We start from the raw sequence: 18,448 nt of genomic DNA on the forward strand, positions 1-18,448 counted from the left end.
CAGGTTAGAGCAGGGGAAATATTAATTAGGCCTTGTATTAAGTAAGTATTGATTCATGTTGGGTATTTATATTAAACAGCATGTCACGTGGAAACGAAAATCTTTTTCTTTATGTGTATTTTTGTTATTGTGGCATGCTAATTATCACACAGGGGGTGATGAGAATAGAGATGACATGAAATGTGAGTGACGGAAGGTAAGCTGTGTTAATAATTAAAAAATGTTTTTAATCAATAAATTAAATTAGCTGAAAAAACAGACACGTAATCTGTGTTACAGTAACAACAGAGCAGTTACATTCAAAATTTACAATTTTGAATTTTGAATAATTTATTAATGTAAAACTATAAATGCGCTTTCGCGAAAATCATGCATTTTAAATAGTAAAATCAGCAAATGACAATGATGTGATTTGTGGTATATTATCAAAGCTGATATAATCATGGCTGGTTGAGAAGGAGTTCATTTTGTTTGCTTTGTTACTTCAGTTGTAACAACGTGTCTGTTTCAAACAGTTCAGTTTTCTAAAATTGCATTTTAATTGATTGTAACCAATATAATTAGGTAACATTTTGTATGTTGTATTTATTTGTGTAAAAAGTATTTCTAATAATGCTAATTGAACATTTGTCACTTTTTTGTTTTGCTTTTTTTAATTTCATGGGTATAAAAACGCCTTTTGGGTTAATTCTAGTATATTTCCCCCCTTTTTTTTTCCTTTCTCCATTTATTTATTCAGTGACTATAACAGCACCATACTATATAGGAGTAATGAATGAACTGTTTCTACCTGAAATGTAATGGAATAAACATCCAAAGTAGTATAGAGTAACAGAAATACTCAACTAAGGTTCCTCAAGTATGTTTTGTGTACAGTATTTCAGTTAAATGCATTAGTTATGTAACACAGCTACAGATTTAAAAGATAGCTACATAATAGTCTAGAAATATTGTCACATGGCAGTAGTTTATAAGTGAAGATCCTCTTCCAGTTGTGACACTGTGGCAGAAAACAAACTCTTTCAAATCTCAGTATATGAACAGTAATTACTTTTCATAGTAATTGTGGTATGAAATCCAAGTGGCAAAGTGTTTTTTTTCCTTTGTAAAATGGTTATGCACATTCACCAACCAAATGACACCACACAACATGTAACATAATAGTCAGTTGGCTACTGTCCATTAAAACATTTATAAAACTGTACTGTTTGAAACTGACACTTTGTCACATATCAAGCAACAAAGTAATTCAAATGTCATCTTTCTCCACAGTAATAAAGCCCATGTTAATGACTGGGGTTACTAATCCAGTCATAATGTGCTAAAACAATGTAATGTGTTAAACCAACATATACGGTGCTGCTGCAGCAAACTGCAGGGCTGGAATTTAAAATTGATTTCATGTTTGCACTTTTACTTCTTTGTGTAGCAAAAGAAATGAGCTGGCCATTTATCTGGATGCTATTATGTATTCAGATTTAGTATAGACATAACAGTACAGAGAAACCTGTTTGTTTGTTTGTTTTAGTTTAATAGTTTATTGTAATATCTTTTTCTTTTACATAAATTTAGAAATAATCTCAAGCCTCGTGCTATAATTATTGTGGTATCTTGTTGCATTGGGAATTACTTTAATAGGTTTAGATTTTAATAAACAATCACCCCACACACTGTGATGCACTGGCAGACAAAATGATCCAATACAGGCACAGGTAGAGCTCTCAGTCTGAAAAAGGACAACTGGGGTTTGTAAGTCATTAACTTTTAGTATAACAAATGTTGCTCAGACAAAAAGGTAAGTAATTTTTTAAGGTACATTTAGCCTATATTTGCTGATATTTGCTACAGTTTACATAAATACACGCCTTAATGGCATTCCTCTTTCTCCATAAACTATTCTCCTAATGGCTACTGGACGGAAACTGAAAAAAACATTTATCTTATGAACACGTTAACCACATTTCCTCAGAAAAGATAAATCACACCTGCCAAAATGAACTCGAGAAGGTCAAACCGAGACCAGAAGGAGGTGTGTGTGTGTGTGGGGGGGGGGGGTCACACACAAACAAAATAATGCAGCATTTAATGTGCACCATCTTTCTAACACCTGCTCTCATTACGAAGCCGGTCGATGCAGTGTCCGTGAGTCCAGTGGATTCACACCGATTTCGCCAATTAGTGCATTGGTGGAGGGGAGGTGTAGGTGAGAGCGAGTGGAGAGGAGCTGCAGGAACATTTTTAATCAGTGACACAACATGGGTTGACCAAAGGGGAGGGGAGGGAGGCAGCAGCAGTAATTAACAGTGTAAAAATCTGCGTGCTGCTGGAAGGAGACGATCACCGGGCTTATCAAACGCTCAACAAACAGTGCGCTGGACTGCATTTCCATCCCAAAGTTTTATTTTATCTCGACTCGCTGTGGATCTTAAACCACTGCTGGAACGCGCAGACGTCCGTGTTTCTATTGGCTGTGCGCAGCGTCGCTCAGAGGAATGACGATTTTGCTGCTATAACCAGCTGATGCTGAGGCTATGAACGCGGAGCCTCTGAAGAACTGTTGACGGTACATTGACACCCCGTCATCGGCGTTATGCCTGCGGATTCGGTCTACCGTCCGTCCAAAGACTGAGTGAGTAGGACATTTGATCGTGTCACGACGCACAGGCCCGGGTTTCCCCCCTCCTCCATCTCCTGTCGCTCCACATGATGTTTCTTCGTCTTCCCACATCATCATTTTCATGGGCATGATGCTCCGTGCTTCACAGATTGAGCTTTCTCACCTCGTACAGGCGTCACATCGCATCTGCAGGTAAACCTTCGCGTGGTTTAAACGGTGAGGTTTTTTACTCGTTATCTCGTCGGATTTGATTTGATTTCATTTTTGGTATGTGTTGGGAATGATGTCTTACCACGGGTTCATGAGTGAAGGCTTTTTTTCTTCTTGAATTGTGGATGTTGTTGTGCAACATTGTCGTGAACGTGGACCGTTATAATGTATGCACTGGTTGCTGTGTAGGCTGAGAATCGCGTGGACAGCGATGGAATGGTGGTGCGCTCTGCAACGCAGCGACGAAAGAGACGCAGTTTCGGTGCAGAGAGAGCAGCATTACTATCCTCCCCCCACCCCCTCTCTCACCTCACGCAAACACACATAGTCTCGTGCACGCGGACGCACGCACCTGCCTATTAAATTTACACTCCCAAACTCACTTATTGCCGAGGTTTCTTTGCAGGCAGACTCCAACGAGCCTCAGTTGCAGTGTCGTGTTGCCGTCCATTCTATATTCATTCAGTATTTTCTGGACCTTCACGGTGATGTTTTCACCTTGTTTCCATTTCGTTTTGCAAGGAGAGGAAGCAGCTTATCAATAAACCGAATGCATGCTGTATCCATTTTATTTCCTCCCTAAAGTATGAGCTCTAATGTCTCATAGATCACTCTTGTCGCTGGCGTATACCTATTAAAATGTGCACTACGAATTAATTCACTACCCACTGTCCTTAAATGACAAGCCATGGGTGGCCTTAACGTCCACCTTATCTCTTCCCCTGGAAAGACTTAGCTGTGTGGAGCGTACACTGCATAGGAAAACGCCCACACAGGCACATGAGCCAAGTCAACATTAAAGTGTTTTTTTGCACTGCTGAATAAATCAAGTGTTATACAAATGAAGTTGGACTGATACCGTGAGAAGCTTTGATGGTTCCTGTCCAGCAGCATTCACATTACAAAAGAGGCATTTAATATTCGTGGTCAGTTTTTGGATGTGTGACAAGAGACAGTCTGCCTTTAGATGTAATTGTTCTGGGGCTTTTTTTTCTTTGCTTTGCTTAAACAAAATAATAACAATATTACTTGTACATAGATGTATAATAACCTCACAGAAAGATTGAGGGGTAACTATAAGCAAAGAGGGAGAATGTTAAATCTTTACATCAACCATCTCGGCTTGACAGATTCAGAGTTCTGCAGAGACAGCGGTCACTTCACAAAGTGTAACTGTTGCTGATGTGAGAGTGGTTTTGGAAAGTAAAACAACTGTTTTTGACCTAATGATCCTTTAGCTTAAAACCCAAGAGGTCACCGGGATTGTTCTAAATCCTCCTGACGCAGACGTGAATTTACACATCCGCTTTCCTTGATTGAATTTCACCCAATAATTCTACAGATGATCTGGGTGTTGTCACGCTGTGTGATCGAGTGCTCGGAGCTAAGTTCAAGTCTGACGCCACACCTGAGAGGGTATTGCTGAGGTGTAGGTTGTAATGATGACCCAATTCTTACCCTAATGCTATAGTTTGGAGAAAGACAAAGCAGACCTATTTGAGGAACTAATGAGAGTAGATTTTGATGTTTGTCATTTAGAATGATTATTTTCTTTGTTCTGTGATTGCTAAAACTGGGAGAACAACTCATTAAAAACCATAATTACATATTATTTTTGCTTGTTTGAGTTGTGATGACTTAGACCTCAGAGGGTTAACTTGCTAATACCAAGAATGTGTCATTTTTACTGTGTTCAACATCCAGTTTACCTTGTTAACACTTCCTTGTTAGCCCAAACACAAAAACTGTTAATAGTTTTGCAATATTTAGGTGTTATGTAAAATATCTTGATGCATGCATCCAGGTAAGGAAATCCCAGAAAGCTTGATCGTGTTCACCTGGATGTCGTGTTTACAGTGGGAGAAACGTTTAATCACTCATCCAAGTGACTTCTTCAGTCACTATCACTCAATTGGATGAGTGACGAAACATTTCTCCCACCAAGATGATGAACACAATCAGCTTTCTGGGATTACATAAAGTACTTGACAAATTTTTTTGGAGTTGACGACAGGAAACACGAATGACGACACAGAATGTGATGGTTAATCAAGTAGAGACCTTTCACTGAAAACCACAAACATCACTCAGCTGGCGCCTCCAGAGGGAAAGTCAGGCCGAAATCTGTGGGCTATATCATGCATCACTGTTTGTTACCAAAATTGTGCCAACCCATTTAGTAAGTGCGGAGATGTTTTATCGGATAAGTGGAAACTTTGACCTGCTGATGGTTGCCGAGTGCTGTAGGCAAATTAAAGAGGATTCATTCTCCTCGCACCATGGATATTAAAGCACTCCATCCAATGGCTGTCAATAACTTTATTAAATAGCAAAAATCCCTTTTTTTGTAGGGACGGTAGAGAAAAGGGTAGGGGATCACTCAGAAGAATCCTCTTCTGAGGATCTTCTGAGCACCTATGTTGTTGACATGCTTCCTGCAGCATCCTCCATGTTGATGTATAGCTAATTAGAATAGATGGGATCTGTGTGGAAGTCATGCTTAAGCCATGAGTTATTTAAACATGTCCTCAAGGAAATATTGTCTTTCTGTATATCTACATGTCCTACTTATTCACTGTCTGTGTCAGGAAGACTAAGAGCATGCAACTCCCTGTGCAAGGAATGATGGGATATTTGGACCTTCAGAGAGACCCTTTGACAACATATTTAATTGCATCTTTGTTTTTGTCTCTGGTCTTCCAGGTTTGCCGGCATGTAGTGTTGGATGGAAGTAGAAGAAGGACATCAGCACATGGAATAAAGGGAGCGCAAAGGACATCTGAATACACTCGACTCAGATACCTAATAATTACAATAATAAGAGATATTTTTAAAAAGTCCAGAAAAGAGGCAGAGAGAGGGAAAGAGAGAAGCTATGGTGTAAAGGGAGTGAAGATGGGCTGTGGTCAGACGCTTGCAATGTTCCTCCTGGAGTCCACAGTTCACTCCACCGGCTGGTCAAAGCAGGAGTCTCCTCGCTAAAAACCCGAGCAGCTCATTTCACCCGCTGGAGGAGCCCTCACTCTCGGTGATGTAATGAATAAGTTTGAAGTCCTTGGCATTGTGGGCGAAGGTGGGTGGATTTTACACGGCAGATTTCACTGCATGCTTTAAAACTTGAAGACTTTATGTACTGTTGCTGGTAACACTGGGGTCATAACCAGTGTACATTTTAATGGGATTCAGGTGTCTTACACTGCACAGCTGAAACCTACACACATAGCTGTTGACAGAGAGTATATATCCTACTTTAGCATTTTTGAGCACAGGCAGATTTTAAAGGGGCGCATGAGCCTCAGAGTGTGGTGAAGTCTCCCATGGAGTAATGTCTAATTCGTTATAATAATAGCTTTGGTCATTAGGTCGCCATATTTATCTTAAAACAAAATTGTTTTGGGTTTTTTTGTTTGCATGTATGCCTGTTTGATAAGAATGCCTTTAAAGGTTTTACTATGAAGCCTCGCTCTTTCCCGTTTTGCAAATTGAAAACATCCCCTGCATATACCTGTTGTTTGGATCCTTTCCACAGCACTAATTTAATCAGTATGTTAACAGTCAAGCATGCTCACCCCTCTGCTGCTCAGTTTATCTTCTCTAACAGTCTCTGTTTTTATTCCTTAATCACGTTCAGTTGCTTCTATTCTGTGTGATTATCATCATCATCAGTGCAGTCCAACCCTTCTTGGTCTTGGTGCAGCAAACAAAAATATGAGTATGAATATGCAGAATCTGCAGGCACGGGGACAAGATTTTTGTTTAGACCAAACATGTTTAAGAAGGTGTTGTTTGCATACAGGTAAACAGCCAGTCCAAAGAATTGCACATTTTTATTCAATTAGATTTTTTCTTTGAATTTGTCTGCATTGTTAAATGATAACTTTCATGTGGGATAGGAAGTCTGGCTACTCCGGAAGCCCCAAAATGTTATCAGATGATAGCCAATGGGTTCCCATGCCTAAAGCCTTTAGTTCAAAGGGTAGGATCAGCGCCTTCCTGGCCAGAAAGAAGTGCTGAGTTTGATAAGCACTGCTTAGAAAATCTAGTTTCAATTAAAATTACTTATTGAATTAAAAGACACTCCAAACTCAAGAGCAAGAACTGATTTGTAGTGCTGATGAAACTAATATTGCTTCAATCTATAAAACGCTGAATTTGCCATGTACAGGTAGTTCTAACTTTCAATGCTACTCTAGCCTTACTTTGTTCTTGGTTAGTATGAGATGATTTAATATAATCACTTGTTTTACTGCTTAGGATAAAATTAGCAGTGCCTGTCTGACAAAGACATCCTGTTTATAGATGAGAAAAGCACTGTATATGGTTTTGGTTGGAAGTGTTTAGCTTGGAGGATGTAAAATGCCTTATTAAGAAATCGTAGAAACCACACATTTTTCAGCACCATATGAGTATTGCTGAAATGTTGAATATGCATGTAAGTAATTCTTGCAAATCAACTTTGTGAAATTTTCAACAGCATAAATTAGTCTTGGTTTTTCGGAAAAGCTCATCCTTGATTCTGCTATTTTTATTCCTAATCGTACTTTTCTTTAAGGTTTATATAAATAAAATAAATAAAATTGCACTTTTAGCTGTGAGTGACTCTTAAGTGAGCCACACAAACGCCCTTTAATTAGCAATCCGTGTAGCTTCTGCTTCTTGTAGCCAGCAGCGTGATTTGCAGCTGATTTGACTGAGCTGGATCGACATGTATTCCTGCCTTACTGTAATGTGAGAAGACAGAGTAGCCAAGTGTTTATTCTGCTGTTGGTAATTCTCGCAAACTGTGATCTACACCAGCACTCGTTACTACATCTATCAAAAAGTTATGTACACAACGAACCGCAATAACAGTTTTCATACAGTTTTCTGTTTGTTTGTTTTTCTCATGTTAAAAGCTCTGTGTGTACACATTTTTCATACTTTACACAGAGTATGTTTTATATATACAGTGTAACCCTGGCGGCATATATTAAAGTTAACTGTTGTCTCTGCCAACTCGCTTTTTTATTGTATTGCCATTTTTCTTCAGCGTTGACACAGATGGGTTTGCTGTATTTTAAATGTATGCTATCACTAAAAATTGTTTCATCTTTTTCTTCCAGTGAAATTGTGTCTTTTTTTCTCTAAATACATCCTAATACCAATGTATTAGGGGTGCGATGGTACTCGTGTCGATGTTGAACGTTCGATACAGTGCTTTCGGTTCGGTAAGCATATGTATCGAACAATACAAAATTTTTAATTTATTTTATCAACTTTCCTTCTGACGATGCTGTCTGTGTTGAGCGCTCGACAATGCAGCCTAGGCAGAGTAGTCGAACGCAGATTCACTGAGCGCAGGGCAAGCTAGCGAGACAGAAGTTAAGCTCTCCTTGCAAAATGGCAAATTGAACCTCCCCCACCCTCATTTAGATCTGGCGTTTGGAACTATTTTGGTTTTCATGTGACGTATGACCCTGAAGGTAAGCGTGTCATGGACTAAAGTAAAACAGTATGTCGGATGTGTCACGCAATGCTCAATTACATTTTTGGGAGCTAGTGTGTTAGCACAGTTTGCTGTTAAGGTGTTGGCCGTCCAGCCCCATGCACAGGGCGATCCACAGTAGCTCGTTAACGGAGATTTGCGGTGTTGTGGAGTTAAAGTCATTTCAACGAGATTAACGCTGACAGCACTAGTGGGAACACAACGAATATGACTGCACATTTACTCTGACATCATCCTAGTGCAAAGACAAGTGGAAGCAGACAAAAACAACAAGCACTGCTACAAACTTTACCGCTGTTAGCACATGATTCTCCTTATGGGGACCTGATATGTTTAATATGCTGCTGAGAATATAGCCCAGAAGAAGCGTATAGTATAGCTTTTATTTTGAAAGAGCCATTTCTCTGTAATAAACTCTCTTTTCCAAAGATGAGTGATTCCTCAATCAGATATATTTATTTTTTATTACTTTTTTGTTTCAGCAACATTAAATTTAAAAACTGTACTTTTGAGTTAAAATATATATTTATAATTTTAATAAATGACAAATTAAAAAGGCATGAACATTTTTTTTTGTATCGAAAAAATATCGAACTGTGACACCAAAGTATCGAACCGAACCGTGAATTTTGTGTATCGTTGCACCCCTACAATGTATGTAAACTTTAGTCAGCAAAACTATAAAGAAGATTTTTTGTCATACTCATGAATCAGAGGTAAAGCAACTTCAGAACATTTTGTTCTTTGTAGACAAAACTCCTTCACAGTTGCTACATGTTTTTCAAACGTGACAGAGAATTTAAAAAAAAAAAGATCTGAATAAACAGCTGCTGCATTTTTAGCTTCTAATATTTTTTAAGTGTTTCCTTTTAGAATGCAGTTAGCTAAACAGGGAGTTTGAATGTTGTAAGGATCTTTCTTAAGAATCTCCAAAAGTTGATTCTGTTCATCTGGACGTAGCGTTTTGTGGGAGAAACTGCAGGTTTCCCCGATCTTATAAACAGTACATTTGCATAATGACTGAAACCAGCCCAGTGAAGGAACAATGGGTTTAAGAATGTTATTTAGGAGTCACCATTCTCTCCTTACTGCTTATTAACACATTCATGTTCCTGTGATTTATCAAAGAAACACATTTGTACGTGTACTTGTAATACTGCTGGGACATTAAATACTCTAACTAGCACCACTCACCTATCGTTGTCCATGGAGAAAGTAAGAAAGGAATTATGAAACAACTTAAGTGGGTTTTTGAAATTCCCATAATCATGTAACTCATGCACACGCTTGTGAGAGGTCTGTGCCATTTATTGCCAGCAATTTATGTGTATTGATAAAATGTTTGTTTTACCATGTAAGTAAATCAACTTTGTAAAACTCTGGAACTGCATAAATGTTACCACAGAGACCATTTCTACAGTTTTTCTGTAAAGACAAACTATATTTCTACAGGCTTCTCTTCATATCTGCACCTCTTTCTGCCCCTATAGCAAACAGATAAATATTTGAATGAATCAAAAATCTTATGATAAGAAATATCATTATAAAAAAATAGGTTTTAATTGTTGTTGTTTTTAATTTCCTTTCACAAAAAAAAAAGAAAAACAAGAAAAAAATAAACACTGAAAGTAACTCCGAAAGCAAGCTAAGTGACAGATGGTGTCAAGGCAAAAGGGCATCATTCTCCGTAAGACTGAAGCTATAAAAATCTCTAAAACTCTGCACAGAAATCAGGCCATTGCCACAAAAACAGACCGATTCTGGCAGAAAGACAAGCAGCATTACCTAACCCATTACGTTGCATATGTGATCTGAACAGCAAAAAGAGCAATTTGGAAAGACGTGGAAAACATTAACTTCAGCAAATGCGAGTCCAGCTGACATCCTTGCAGGACAGAGCCAGAGACTCGACTTCTGAAATATCAGCCATCATCCCAGTCTTGTTAAACTGACACAATCATCTGTCTTAGTAAAGACAGGAACAGGGACACGGTGTGTGTGTGTGTGTGTGTGTGTGTGTGTGTGTGTGTGTGTGTGTGTGTGTGTGTGTGTGTGTGTGTGTGTGTGTGTGTGTTACTTGTGAAAGGTATAGCTGTGAGTGTGTGTTGTGTGTGGGAGAGCGAGTATGCATGCCTCCGCCTCACCTATTAACGGCTGTTTCTCTGGTGGTTCTCACCTACTGTACTTCTTTTTCATGAACCTGTTTGTTTGAGGTTTGGAGGTCAAAGCATAATTAAGATGTCAAAACTTTAACACCACATCTGAGTCTCACTTTTTTATTGAGCGTTTGCATCTTTCTCTCCATTTCTTCTTGTCCAGGAGCATATGGAGTGGTGCTCAAGTGCAGGCATAAGGTAAGATAGTATTTCTGATTTCTCAGAGTCTTACAGTATGCCTGGTTTGTTTTATTGTGATGTAAAGTGTTTGGATGGTGGCAAACTTTCACTGAGAAGAATGGTACGGTGATGAAGACTGAAACAAATGTGACTGGTATGATGGTTAAAATACTCAGAAAACTACAATGTCAACAGTGATGTTTCATCCCTATTTCATCCCTGAAATGTTAGCTAGCGTGTTTTAACCCATTGTAAAAGCATACAGTAATGGAGGAAATCCTTTGCTTGGCTCTAAGTCGATATACTATGTAGACAGAAGTGCTGAGCCACCTACACATTATCAAGAGTAGCTGCTCAGTAATGGAAACGGATACCCTGAAGCTCCCAGCTCCCAGTTTTGTGCAGATGTTAATGCCGGAGAAGGTTTGGATGTCTGTAGAGCACTAGCAACTTTTACATACTATGCATCTCAGCATTCAGTGACCCCGCTCTGTAACTCCAGTGGTCTGACCCTTTGTCGCTGAGTTGTAGTGGTTCTTAGAAACTTCTCTTTTGCAATGTTATCATTTACAATTGAGGGAGGGAAGAAATTACAACCAGTGAGCTCTGTAGAACAAATCATTCTTTCACAAATGGTTGTAAAGCCAGACTGCATGGCTATGTGCTGGATTTTATACATCTGTGGCAATGGGACTGAAAACAGCTGAAAGATTACCACTACTTTTTTTTCCATATAAAGCATCTGGTCTGTATTTTAACAACCATATTTCTGTAGCTTACAGTAGGGAGACAAGCTGTATAAGTACAGCTTAGACTTACAGGTCTAATTCATTTAATAAGGAACAGATCTGCTGTTTTCATAGAGAACATTTATTGATGGCTTAGTTTGGAAGATTCTGCTATTGCACAAAATCGACCAGCGAGCAATTATAATGCAAAACGAAATAAAGTTCATTTCGCTTTTCTAACACACCCACAGTTGGTCCATTTGTTTTGCAGACAATGTGCGTGGTCACAAATTTTGAGCTACAGACCACTGTGCTCATTGGCAGATGGCAAAATTTACCTCATGCACACCAACATTTGCAGCCTCACCAAAAGCACATCTCAAAGCTGTGAGGCTATTTGTGCTAGGGTACTTATACTTGCAATGCCAAGCAAGTGTTTATCATGCAAGTTATTATCATTTGCCAATTGTTATAAAACACAAGGTAAAGCTGAGGCAGATGGAACCGTTAGTATTGCATTTATGTCCTAAAAAATAGTGGAGAAAGTGGTTTATTTATCGGATGATGGGATGGATGAATAGACAGGGAATCCCTTTAGAGTGAAAGAATGGTTACAGCCACCTTAAAGGTAGATTAGAAACTTTAATGTCACCACTTGTACATGTGCACCCTCATATGAATCACTTACTTGGTGCTTACTCACTGTGTCACGCTGTAAGCATGAGTCTGAATGTTCTCTGACAGACATTGTTAGATCACGTTGGATTTTAGCGGTGACTCTTAAAACAAAGTTATTAAATGTGAGCCATTAATGTACTTTGTATGCATGAATGAAAGGGCTGAAGGTGTGACTCATCCAGCTGTGTCTTACTTAATATAACGGTGCGGTTTCAAGCTTATCTTTAGCTGTTATATGGTCCTATTACTTGTTTCTCTGCAGTCTGTTTATAAAGTAAATGAATTTTCTCAACATGTGAGAACTTTCCAAATCAAAATGATTACATTACATTGTTTGTCTTTTTGACTTGTAATGATTGGGAATTCTCAAACAAAGCTCAAAGACCTTTTTTACACTGTTGAAATTTTGGACTTTAGTCCAAATTTATTAAAACTGCTCTGCAAAACACTAGTGCACATGCAACCAAAGACCGCCTGCAGCTGAAGGACAAATTTTCACAGTGTGACTTCTAATAAGGCTCGCATGTGAATACCAACCAGTCAAAAGGAAATGAGGCAAAATACAAAGGGCCAGTTTTGTAATATTTGAATAAATTTTAGGAATGAAACATTTCCTTCCCAACCACGTCAAATCTCTCCTTTTTCTCTTACTGCCATCATGTGTTTAGACTCTCTGCATGGGCTTGTGGGCCAAACAGAAGAGTTGTGCAGTTGGATATGAGGGCAACTGGGTGACTGGGTATTTTGTCGCCATGTCAGGTGGGCGACATACACACCTAAGTTTGTGAATGTGATGACTCAAGAACAAGGCGACATGGGATTTTGAAAGTGATACCATAGGGGTGTCTGCTCGTAGGCTTGGTGGTAGCACTGGTGGTTGCCAGTATATTTTTTAATTAATGCCACAATTCACTGGAATATACGACATGCCTCAGGAGGATATTGTCTGATAGATTTTATTGGACCCATCCTACACAATGTAACATTAGGTAAACTTGCATGATGATTGCTGCTACGCTGTTGAAAGTTATCTGCAAAATAAGTTGTAAGCTAACACACTCATTCAGTTAGCACCTTTTATCTCTACTGGTCATGTTAAACGTGTGCAGTCAGTTATCTTTATTAGAGTTTTTATATTGTCAAATCTGAAAGGCCCCCACGTAGTTCTGTGGTTTGGCATCATGCATATCCATTCAGCATTGTTTCTGTTGTTTTCTATTAGCGCCAAGAACAAGTATAGCCTAATAGTCAAGAAGCGTGAGCAGGTCACAGTGACAGCACAGCACGCTGCTACCTGTGCATGTTGCTTATATGCTGTGAATTTTGAGGGTAAAAAAATGTAACAAATTTACCAAAGACATATTTAATACCTTATTAATTCAGTTAGTAGGAAGTAGGTTGTTATTTCATCTTTCAGAAATAACAAAGCTTTTTGCTACGTGATCATAATTAGCAGCTAAATGTGCTTAAACTTACAGAAGGTAGTTGTGTAGATTAACCCCCTTCTAATGAAATTCTGTCCATTTTTGCAAAGTAATATGTAGCTATAGCTTTCAAGTCAACGTAGAGTTGTTGTCCGAAGTTTACACACATGGACATAGAAGTCATGGTAACTTTTAAATTTGAATGATTTCTTTAAATTGTTTTTTTTCCAGGGTGAATGATTGTTGTTGCTGTATGCTTAATGACTTTAAAAAACAATTTAAACTTTCTCTAATTGGCTGAAGGACAAAAGTATACATACAGGCTGAACTATAGGTTTCTGAGTCATTTCTAAACAACAACAGAGTCCAAGAAATTCAGTTCAAACAGTTTACATAAGTACAACTTATTTGGATGTGTCAACACTTCGCCAGGGTCTGAAAAAGGACCCAGACTTTTACCCTCCAATGAGAAGAAATGTGCAGATGTTCAAAAACAACCCAGGAACTGCTGAGTCTCAAGGCTGCTATGAACTGGAAACTGCTGAAACACCAGCGTCGCTGTCCACAGTAAAGCCAACGAAGAAAGAAGCTGCTCAAATGGACAAGCCAAATACCTTCTGAAGAAAATTTTATGGTCACACGAGACAAAGACTAAGATTTTTGGACACAGTGACAAGAGTAAAGGTGAGTATCTCAGGCCTAAGAAGACTATAGCAACTATCATGCATGGTGGTGGTAGCATCATGCTTTGAGGGAACAGTGGATGGAATAATAAAGGCAGACTACCTCCAAATTTTTAAACTTCAGCCCAAATCAACAAAACTTGGACATAGTTGTATGTTCCAACAGGAGGACAATGATCCCAAACACATCAAAACGGGTTCTGGAATTAATAAATCATTCACGTTAACATAGGCTTCTGGAATGACTTTCCCAAAGCCCTGACCTCAGCTCTACTGAGAATTTTTAGAATATAACCAACTAACTGTGCCAAGAAGAGTGGTCAAATATCCAGCCTAAATATGCAGCGTTATTGAAGGTAGTTTATGGCTACCAAAGCGTCTGCTTGACTTACAACTTGCTAAAGGATATTTAACCAAATATTAATGTGAGTGTATCCATATATATGTGTGAGCCTGTATGTATACTTATAACCCTTTGTGGAGGAAATGCAAAAGAAATTCAAACTGCACTCAATTTCTTTTTTTTCCTTTTTTTGGTGAATGTGGTGACTGTGAATGTATGACTGCAGCTGTAGTTAACGAAAAAAGTTCAATATTTGCCTCTTAAATAAAGCAGTACTTAGTGTAAAAGCAAATTTTGTTACTGTTAATTCAAATGATTACGGTAATTTCTTATGAATGACAATTGTGTTACGTAGTACTTCGTTCACAACCACTAGTTATTCATTTATAAAAATGGCACCTAATGTCTAACCCAACTTTGTCTAAAGTGATGAGCTTGATGTTCAGAAAACATGATTTTCAGTCAGTGGTTTTAATTAGTTTTAGTTAGTGTGATTGTTTATTTACGATTTTTATTTATTAAACCTTTAAATTCACAATATAGTCTTCTCCAATAAATCTCACCTCTTTTTACATGGTGCAGTACAATAAACCAGACAGCCCATGTGAAAGTACGATACAGACACAGTGGTTTGGATTGATAGTCAAGTATTTTCCATTCGTCTTTTCAGATTTTTGTATTTTATGTGTTCATTGATCAGGCTTATTTAGGGCTTTTCCAGGCTTTTGAATCAGTCTTAGGCAAGTTGACTGCCGGTATGCTGAGTGGAGCACTGATGTTTTAGAAAGCAGGAATAATGCTGTCAGCTACAAACAATGCAGCTATTCAAGCACATTAGTCAATAAACTTGGAAGCAATCTTGGAATATAAAAACATCTGTGGATGAATCAGCATGTTACAATTGAACACACACACACACACACACACACACACACATTGGTATCCTGGCTTGGTCAGAGAGGAATGGGGTTAATGGCGGATTACAGCAAATATGAGCCCCTGTATTCAGACATTCATTAATAAATAGACCTTAACGAAGAGCTTAATTACACTGAAACTAACAAAGGGGGCCCTTTTTGATAAGCACTGATGTGGTTTACATGTGAAACAGATTGCTCCACACTGTGCCTGTTGAAATAAATTTTCGGGGCTTTCTTCAATATAAACACTAAAGCAAATTTAAAGATTAAAGAAGCTAAATTGCACATTGTTTTTAAAGACACTTTACGCTTAGATGTGCAGAAACATTGAAATTGCCATCTGTTTAGTGACAGTTTAAAGTTACTTGACCTCCTTATGTGTTTGGATTCTATGTGTCTATAATTTGTACTTTTTTGATATTGTCAGTGCACACAGAATAGGTTTGTGGCTATTTTGTGATTTTTATTTTTGTTTTAATTGTCCTCAATGTTTCGGTTGTTTTTAACAGACAGATAATTGAATGTTTTTGATAACTGAATGTTTAAAGGCAGACTTAGCATTGAGTACTCAGGATTGGTTGGTGTTTTCCCTGTAGTCTATTTTCCTACATACCATACAGTCTGAGCATGTTTCATCCAATATATCCTATCATTATGACGTCCTTACTTTGCTGTGCTTCATAAAACTTTCAAAAAAGCCATAAATTATACATATTGAGTGACATTCTGAATATGCATATACTTGCATTCTGAGAACATGAACAAAATGACACTGTAAGTAGAACACAGTGGTTAGGCAGGAAGTTGAAATTCAAAGAGGGACAGATAAAAGAGAAGCTAGAAGAAAAATCTGGGAACCAGATGTATTAACATGCAGGATGCAGCTGAATGTAAATTTGGACAGCGCCTCATCTCTTAAGCATATTGGCCTGTTGTGGAGGAAGGCTTAAGTTTTTTGGCTCTTTGTACTGTCTTTGTGCTCTAAAGATAAACCCTGCATTTGTGAGAGAAATGTTTGTCTACCCGTTATGGCAGAATCCTAATATGTCTAAGAGACACAGAGAAATGCCAAAGCATAGTAAATCCCAGTCAAATTAAAATAAATCTTTTTGGTGGCTGTAGCTAAAGAGGTAAGGCAGGTAATCTACTAATCAGAAGGTGACTGCTTCAGTCCGCATGCCAAATATTTTTGAGCAAGATACTAACCCCAAGTTGCTCTGATGCATCCATCAGAGTGTGAATGTTAGAAAGAAAGCACTTACGTATAGAAAAAAGCGGTTGGGTGAATGAGGCGAGTTGTATAAATGTGCTTTGAGTGCTTCAGTAGAGTAGAAAAGCACTGCATACAGTAAGAACCAGTCCATTTACCATTTACCAGTAAATTACTTTCCAGTGGTTATTGGTACTGTTTGTATTATTGTATGCACTTTAGTCAGACACAAAGTGAGAGACAGAGCAGGAGAGCAAAATACCACTAGAGCATAACCATTACTCTCCAAGGTTTATTGTACTGTATTGATTACTCCATAAAAACCATTCTGAGTCATTAACTTTTAATTAAATATGATGTGCATAAAATATCTGAGGGACTAGTGAGTGATAATAGTGACTTTTAAATTCCAAGCGTTCGATATGCATTTTTTGGGTGGTAGAAAACAAGATATGAGCTTAACAGTAAAGGTGACCCTAACTTAATGCACAGAGGTGAAAATACCACCTAACTTAGCTAATATTTTAGCTTTACCATCAGCGTACTCGTTCTGCTGTCGAGTCTCATTGGCAGGCTTGTTCAGTAACAGAGCTCACCTCACAGTATGCCTGCCTACATAGGCTATGACAATGTTCAGTCTTTATATTAATTTATTATAGCCATGATTTTAAAAGATGACCTTTCTTTACACTGTGGTGTGTGTGTGTGTGTGTGTGTGTGTGTGTGTGTGTGTGTGTGTGTGTGTGTGTGTGTGTGTGTGTGTGTGTGTGTGTGTGTGTGTGTGTGTGTGTCACAAAGTCCACTCTGGCACAAGAACAGTTAATATTTCCATGCTTGCATAGCACAAATGAAACAGCTAATAACATAGCATATCTTTAAAATTCAGTATTTTTCTGTCACAGACTTTTTTTTTCTTTCTCTGGACCACAGATTTGTTGTTTTCAGCAAATCTCCATTTCATAAGAAATTAAATACCAGCTGTCAAAGTGTGGGTATGTTAAACTGGGTATTGCTTCCCTTCCTCTGGGTTACTAAGAAGTGACATGTGACATGTTTCTCATTTATATGACAGTGTAGGGATTCATTTTCACACACACTTGGAGCCAAAGATTCAGACCATTGCAATAAAAGCTTTTTAGCTTTGCTGCAAGAGAGCAGTTATTTTTACTTTTCTCAGCTGGAAGCAGGGCAAAAGAGAAAAGGGTAGCTGAGGGAGAGAGACAGAGAAGCAATGTGTGAATGTGTGTGCGTGCACGATGGAGAGGAGATGCAGAGGGATGTATCGAACAGGGAGACTACGCTGATGGTAAATGGGTCACCCTGTTAGGAGTCTTCAGCAGACCTGCGTGTAGTTAAGAGAATCATGCCTGCAGGCTGTATGTGCTGGGCTAAAACCTTACCCGGTGACACAGGAACTGTACAAGGAAGGAATTAAATGCATTTTAAATGTATGTTCATTTGTAAATTATATATGCTTCACCTCACAGTATGCATTTGATGGCACATATAATTAGTCTAGTGAACGTGCGCCAGCGTTTGTGCAATGTTCCGTCACTTTATGCAAGTGTTTTTATTAGCGTATGTGGGTGTGTGCATAGAAGCTTGTGTTATCTTGAATTTGTGTTTTTGGAGTGACAATAGCACAACCTACACAGCCAGTGTTTCCTGGTGCCTATACAGGATCTCAGTGCAGTGCTGGAGGGCTGAGAGGACTTGTTAATTAATTACTGGTAGGCGACCAGCAGAAAATTCATCAGTGACTCTTTGATAATTGATTACTTGTTTAAGTGGTTTGTCACATTACAGTCCCATTC

The 18,448-nt window shown here is 38.4% G+C and overlaps 1 protein-coding gene across 6 annotated transcripts in view; it reads left to right on the forward strand.

Annotated features, from left to right (window-relative positions):
• The first annotated feature begins 2,292 nt into the window (after positions 1-2,292).
• Positions 2,293-18,448, forward strand: part of cdkl5 (cyclin dependent kinase like 5) — a 41,985-nt gene continuing 25,829 nt past the window's right edge. For 2 of the 6 annotated variants that reach the window (XM_085272989.1, XM_085273014.1), the window contains exons 1-3: positions 2,293-2,629; positions 5,531-5,900; positions 10,632-10,666. In XM_085272989.1, coding sequence (XP_085129115.1) covers positions 5,864-5,900; positions 10,632-10,666 — 72 coding nt within the window. In that variant the 5' untranslated portion in view covers positions 2,293-2,629; positions 5,531-5,863. Of the gene's footprint in view, positions 2,834-5,530; positions 5,901-10,631; positions 10,667-18,448 lie in introns of all 6 variants that reach the window. The other 4 variants (XM_085273028.1, XM_085273022.1, XM_085273005.1 and 1 more) reach the window with 3 other exon arrangements.

This window comes from Mchenga conophoros, linkage group LG1, assembly GCF_057382185.1.
Source record: "Mchenga conophoros isolate Kocher_MC1m ecotype Shallow Benthic linkage group LG1, M_conophoros_male_GT1.1, whole genome shotgun sequence".
Lineage (NCBI taxonomy): Eukaryota > Metazoa > Chordata > Actinopteri > Cichliformes > Cichlidae > Mchenga > Mchenga conophoros.